The sequence below is a fragment of the Mastomys coucha genome, unplaced genomic scaffold (assembly GCF_008632895.1).
Source record: "Mastomys coucha isolate ucsf_1 unplaced genomic scaffold, UCSF_Mcou_1 pScaffold22, whole genome shotgun sequence".
Classification (NCBI taxonomy): domain Eukaryota; kingdom Metazoa; phylum Chordata; class Mammalia; order Rodentia; family Muridae; genus Mastomys; species Mastomys coucha.
This window is the reverse complement of record NW_022196905.1, coordinates 31309004-31315643: the sequence shown is the minus strand read 5'-3', so window position 1 is coordinate 31315643 and position 6640 is coordinate 31309004. Positions and strand designations below refer to the sequence as shown.

At 51.9% G+C, this 6640-nt stretch overlaps 1 protein-coding gene across 4 annotated transcripts in view; it reads right to left on the bottom strand.

Moving 5' to 3' along the window:
* Ppp2r2c (protein phosphatase 2 regulatory subunit Bgamma) overlaps positions 1-6640 on the bottom strand; it is an 89677-nt gene that overhangs the window by 14887 nt on the left and 68150 nt on the right. For all 4 annotated transcript variants that reach the window (XM_031341895.1, XM_031341894.1, XM_031341896.1 and 1 more), the window contains exon 6: positions 2903-3067. In XM_031341895.1, the coding sequence (XP_031197755.1) occupies positions 2903-3067 (165 nt within the window). The remainder of the gene's footprint in view (positions 1-2902; positions 3068-6640) is intronic.

Here is a 6640-nt window from a genome sequence, read left to right as displayed (position 1 = left end):
ACTCAGAAATCCGCCTGCCTCTGCCTCCCAAGTGCTGGGATTAAAGGCATGCACCACCACTGCCTAGCACACCTTCTCCTTTTTAACATGTTGATACACAGACAAATGCCAATAAAACCGTGTCTCATGGTGTGCCACTCCAAGGCCATGTCTTCATGACTTCCTGGTACTGTCTCTGCTTCCATTTTGGGAACCAAGCAGTATCACTCTGTCTGTCATCTCCCCCACTGAATCTGTCAATGCTGTAGATTCCCTGTGTCACTAAAAAATTTATAAACATTTGAAATGACTGAAGGGTGTCCATTAAATGGCTGTCACCACTGCCAACACACCATCTACTCTTCTGGACCAGTGGGTTGACTCTGGGTGCTGCCCTCACACTGAAGGAGGTATCACGGGGCCTCTGCTCCCTCCAGGGGACTCAGACGGGGCTTAACCCACAGCAGGCCTGGGCTCCCCTCTCCTCCTCATCTTTTCTTGCACGGTCTGACAAAGAGCTGAATATGGACCTAGTTCAGGAATGTGTGTCATCTAGGCCAGCAGGGGCAATGCCCCATCCCATGGTGGAAGGATACCCCAGCCATGTCTGCCTTAATCTGTAAGACCTAAAAATGTCACACACACACACACACACACACACACACACACACACACACACACACACACACGCATGCACGCGCACACGTGGGGGAGGGAGAAATTAAGGCTAAAGACAGCATGATCACCAGCTGGCCTTGAGAAGATCCCCAGATCACCCCATGGCCTTGAGATAGGAGGTCACCCTAGATCACCCTGTGGCCCCAGTGTGACCTCAAGGATCATTGCGTGAGACTGAGGAACCGACGACTTCAGGGCAAGTCTCCACGTTGCTCTGAGCATGGAGGGAGTGGCTGACTGTCCAGGAGGTGGCATGAATCCCCTGAGAGTTACAGAGGAACCATGTGCCCTCTGCTAGTTCTGGTCAATGAGACTCACATCATACGCCGGACTCTAAGACAATGCACTTGTGTTCGGGTGGCTCAGGTGGTGGCTGATGGGGCCCAGCTGCAGGAAGTCCAGGGCTGTTAGTGAGGCTGGCTCTGTCCAGTCACTTGGACCTCTCAAGCTTCCCTTCCCACCCTATGGAACACAGCCCAGGAATACAGCGAGAGGAGAATCGGGAGTGCTTGAGAGGACCCTCCAAGGATACAGTCTTGTGACCTTGTGTCTTGAAAACACAGACTTGTTCTTGGAATGCATTTCGTGCTCCTCCCAGGTGTAGAGGATGGGAGTGAGTTTACTTCGGATTATTCATTACTGCTTGCTGCTCTTATTTAATTAAATGTCTGTGCCTCCATGGAAAAACATGTTCTTGCCATGTGGGGCCTGTCCTTGTGATTGTATAAAACTTGAACTTTACCAATGCAACCTGTCTTAACCCACAGAGTATAAAGTGTCTGGGATTCTGAATAAAGTTGGCTAGTGCATGAGACTTTAGTCTGCCTCATTTATCAACTTCCCCCATTCTCCCAGGTCCCACCATCTCTAGAGCAGTGACACCATCCCACGCTGATACTCCACAGTTTCAACCTGTTAAGACTCTGACCACCAACATCTGTACACCTACTGTTCCATACCCCATAGAGTCCAGTGAAGATCTCGTTACTGAGCCCCACATCCACCACCCCAGGTCTGTATACTCCGCTCCCGTTCATCTAGAATATGACTCAATCCCTCCCAACATTCATGGCCAATAGCCACTCTGGCCATCCACACCCTACCAGGTAGAGCTCAGTAGCTCTGCCTCTAGAGTGCACTTTGGGGCTATGAGGTCCCTTCCCCAGCCGTCTCTTCCCTCTGTAATGTTTGTTCTTCATTTTGATCAATACCATCACCTCCCAGCATGCCATTCTCCCAAGGCTGCCCTCCATACTTAGAATAAAACCCAGCTTCCTCTTAACCACCATGGCTCCCCAGTTGCTCTGCCCCCCCTGCTCATTAATCCCTTCCACCCTTCTCATCTACCTACCTCGTCTTTGGTAAAGCTTCCCTCTTAAAGCATTTGCCTCTGTGATTCCCCCCTTCCAAGGCCTCCATAGCTCACCCTTCAGAGTATCTGTTCCTGGGTAACACACGAGTGAGACCATCCCTGTCCCTTTAATATCCCTATCCCTGAGTGGGGGTGCCCTACCTACTCCACAACAGGAACCCACCATGCCTACCAAATGCTCCTGACACATGGAGTGTGAACAAGCCTGGAGGAGAGCTACAAGGTGGAGCACAGGGACAGCATTTGGTCAAAGAATGAGAAAGGAACTGGAGTCTCAGCCTGACCCCACTATTGGGCAGAACCTGGCTTCTGGGGATAAGCAAGATTCTATCACTCAAAAGCCTGGGCTGTCTGCACCTCCACTTCTCTAAAGCCCCTCCAGGGCCTACTGGAATCACTCATTCATTCATTCATAACTATTTCCAGATCTTGTCACAGGCACTAGGGACCAGTGGGGGGTAGACCAGAGAGATATAGCCCTATCCTCCTGTCTGAGTATCATGGGAAATGCAGTCCTTCAAGGTCTCCTGGTGCCTAGAGCCACAGTTTGAAGCCTCAGGCCTGTCCTTGGGCCCTCAGTTTTCTCTCTGTTTACTGTAGTTACCTTAGAGGGATGTGGCCATCACTCAAGACAGGTAGAGTGTGGCAGGCATTGCCAGGGGTTTCAGAAATGGCTGTGCTATTTTAGTCTCCATCCCTGGACTCACAGATGTCGTGTGGAACAGGAAGTAAGCATTACACACCTTGCCTCCAAGGAACTCACGGGGTGCTTTGGAGAATGGAGAATGGCTAGAACAGACCCCACTCCCTGGCACATGTGCCACAAGGGTGCACCCACTTGCCAGTCCCAATATACCTAGTGCAGAGACTTACGCTTGGAGTGCTTGTCGCACAGGGCAGCTGCCCGCATGTCACAGAGCCGCAGGGAGCCCTTGCTGCTGCTGTAGACGAAGAGGTTGCAGTGGTGCGGATGGAACTCGGATGCTGTGATCACCTCCGTGAGGTCCTCCATGTTGGCTGGCTTGATGTCTACGATGTCTGGGTTGGCAAGGTCAAGGCAAACAGCGGGGGTGCCCTTGCTCTCTCCTTTCCATAAGGCTCATGACAAACTCAGCCAGGCCTGTGTGGCTTCTCTGGAGGTAAGCCACCCTCCCACACCAAACAAACACCCCAGCCCATAGTCCCCCGAGCCACAGATTCATATGGAAGACTGCTGACCAGTGCCTCTTCCCAGTGCCTGTCCGTGCCTGTCCACTGGCCCCACCGAGCTGAGCCCACAGCCTCTTACAGAGGAGTATTTGCCAGCTGCCTAATCACCATGGGCCTTTCCCAAGAGCCACTTCCTCTCAGAAGCCAAGCAGAAGGTGTGCTTACTATGCACAGTGGGGCACACAGCAAGTTGCCCCCCCCCACAGGTTTGGCTACTGGATGCTTGCCCTCTAGTTCCTGCTCTTTTGGGAGGCCACAGAACTTTTAGAAGGGGGCCCCTAGAATGGGCCTATAAAGCTAACACCTGCTCTTGGTTCTGGTTTTACTCCCGTCTCCTGGGCCACTCTAATACAAGCAGGCTCTGGCACACCCTCCCATGGCCATAATCTGTGCTGCCTCACATGCCTTTCCTGCCAAGGTCTCAAACTGTGAGTCAAAATGACCCCTTCCATCCATCAGGGGATGTGATCACAGGGACTCAGAAGGTGATGAGTAGATACACCCACTGCATGCTGGGCCTTGGGCACTCTCAGTGAATGATTTCACATCGCTGTCCTTCTATGTCTGGACCATGTGTACGGGTTTGTTACCCCAGCAGACTCTCCAGTGAGAGAACGTTCTCTGATTGGAGGCAGCCCCACACTCGCTCAGCTCTGATGTATGCCTTGGAGACCCCAGGACCTGGAATGCAGGGATGCTGGGAGATGGTTTCCCAAGGCTAGATGGGAACAGAAGAGAGGGTTCTGGGGCCTGGAGTCACACCTCTCTGCCTGCAGAGTAGAATGGAATCAATCCTACAAACTGTAGGCATCCAGCCAGGCACATGGTCATAGAGCCTAGGGACTGGTCAGTGCCTGCCCTATAGGCTGTGGCATCCAGCTAAGCACATGGGTACAGAGCTCAGGGACGGGCTAATGCCATCACCTGGCTGTGGTCAGGTGCCGTTGGGATGGGAGTTATTGAGTACTGAGAGGCTCTGTGTATTACTTACTTCTCTCACTGCTTCAACAAAATGCCTGACAAAGCCATCTTAAGAAAGGAAGGGTGGAGCCGGGCGGTGGTGGCGCACGCCTTTAATCCCAGCACTTGGGAGGCAGAGGCAGGCAGATTTCTGAGTTCGAGGCCAGCCTGATCTACAGAGTGAGTTCCAGGACGGCCAAGGGTACACAGAGAAACCCTGTCTCGAAAAAAACAAAAAAAGAAAAGAAAAGAAAAGAAAAGAAACGAAGGCTGGGATTAAGCTTGGTGGAGCATGCCTTTAATCCCAGCACTCAGGAGGCAGATGCAGGCTCTGTTAGCTTGAAGTCAGCTTAGTCTGCATAGTGAGTTCCAGGCCATCCAGGAATACATATAGTGAGACCTTGTTTCAAAAAGAGAGAGAGGAGGGGAGAGAAAGAATGAGGAAGATGGAGGTGGCCACTTTAACTTATAGTTCAAGGGCAGTCCAGCAGGGCAAGAAGTGTGATAGCAACTAAAACAATGCATATACAGCCAGTAGGGAGAGAGGGAGGGGGAGAGGGAGAGGGAGAGGGAGAGGGAGATTGATTCTGACCCTTAGAGTGGTGTCATCTCCATCTGAGATGAGTCCTCAATTAACTGAATCTAGATAATCCCTCAGACTTGCTCAGGGATTGGTTTCCATGGTGACTCTAAATCCAGTCAAGTAGACAATCAGGATTAATATCACAAATTATCCCACTAGATTTCATCGAATCCATCCTAAAACAGGGGGGCTTGAAGGGCTCACCTGACAAGGGTGTGGCTGTGGGAAGGAGGCACGGCACCTCACACTGAACCACCTCTCCTTACATGCCACACCAACGGGGACCTCCAGAAACCCTCAACTATGACCCCTCCTGATGACTTTAGTTTTGAAGATGAGGTCAGAAGTTAACTGGGCTATGTGTCAGATCTTAGCATTCTGGACTCTGCTATGCCACAGAGGAACACCATGTATGACACCCGCTGCCTCATTTTCCCCCATAGGCAAAACAGGGGCTTGCTGTGACTGGAAAGCAGTGGTTCCTTTCAAGGGCTGACCAGGTAGCCATGAGCTGAGGTGCACCTCTAAGGCTGTGAGCCTCAGAGACTAGGGAATGTGGACAGCCACACAACTTGTAATTGAGAGAGGGTATTGAGGTGACAGTACCGTCTTCCCCAGGTGGCCTGGAGTCGAACGCAAGTGTCTTTATTAGACACACATTAGAAGGGTGGTGCAGGTGCTGGGGAGTGGGAGAGAGACACATACTGACTGACTTAGTGATGGAGACCAGAAGAGATGAGAGAGGAGAGGCTGCCAGGTACAGCTCTGAAAGGCAGTGGAGCTCTACACTCTGGTACTCCCCAGTCGGATGAGACTGCCAAGCTCCTGCAGAGCCGGGCTGTGTTTGGCCCTAGAGTACTGTCTGCGGTCTTCCCTGTCAAGGACAGAAAACATGAGCCACATGGACCTCTGCAGCATTGTCAGGCTGTAGGGACTTTTACAGTCTGTCAATCATTCCTGTGGCCAAGGGCACTGCCTGATCTCCTGAAGGTCAGCTGGAGTCATGCTATCACCTTGGACTGATGAGCTGTGGAGGACGGGCTGTGTGTGTGTCGCATGGTTTCCATTCACAGAGTCTCTGCATCAGAAGTGGTGGGGACTGAGGGCCACTTCTTCACAGGGGACTCCCTGCTAACCATTCTCCGAGTCTGAACTGTGAGATGGAGAATCACTGGCTTGTTCTAGTAAATATCAAGGGAGAAGAAGCAAGCACAGAGAGCAGAGAACCAATACCAACCCCTATCACATGGGCATTCGTGGAGATAGCAGGAGATGAGCTAATAAAGATGCAACAGCGAACCAAGCCTCCAGACACAGCCATAGCCTGGTCATAAGGCAGCATGGAGCCCATCCCTGAAGAAAGTGGGGAGGCTGGGGTGAGGAGGGACACACCCAGAACCACATGTGGAGCAGTGGGGGAAGGAGCTGGTTTCCAAACATCTGGGCAGGGCAGGCCTTCCAACAGCCTTTGTACCCCAAGGAGGCTGACACTGTGTGGCTATGGCTTGTCTCTCAAAAAAGTAGATGCCGAACGCAAACAGAGGTTTCATGAGAGACAATGCAGAAGCTCTGGGTTCCGCAGACTGCATCAGGCAAAGCATGAGGCCCATCTACATGTCTTCCCTGGAGCCTGCTCTCAAGACCAGAAGATGTTGTCATGGCAACCAAGCACTGACAGGAGGGAAGCAAGAGAGGCAGCTCTGCCAGAACCCTGCAGAAGGGCCTCCCATGTGGAGAGCCCCCAAGGCCTTCCTCACAGAGAGATGATCTAAAAAAAGAATTGGTTTTTCTCCAGAAGATGACCTGGCTGCAAACAAGCTGGGGACACTCAAAGCTCAGCATGGGAAATCCTAGACACA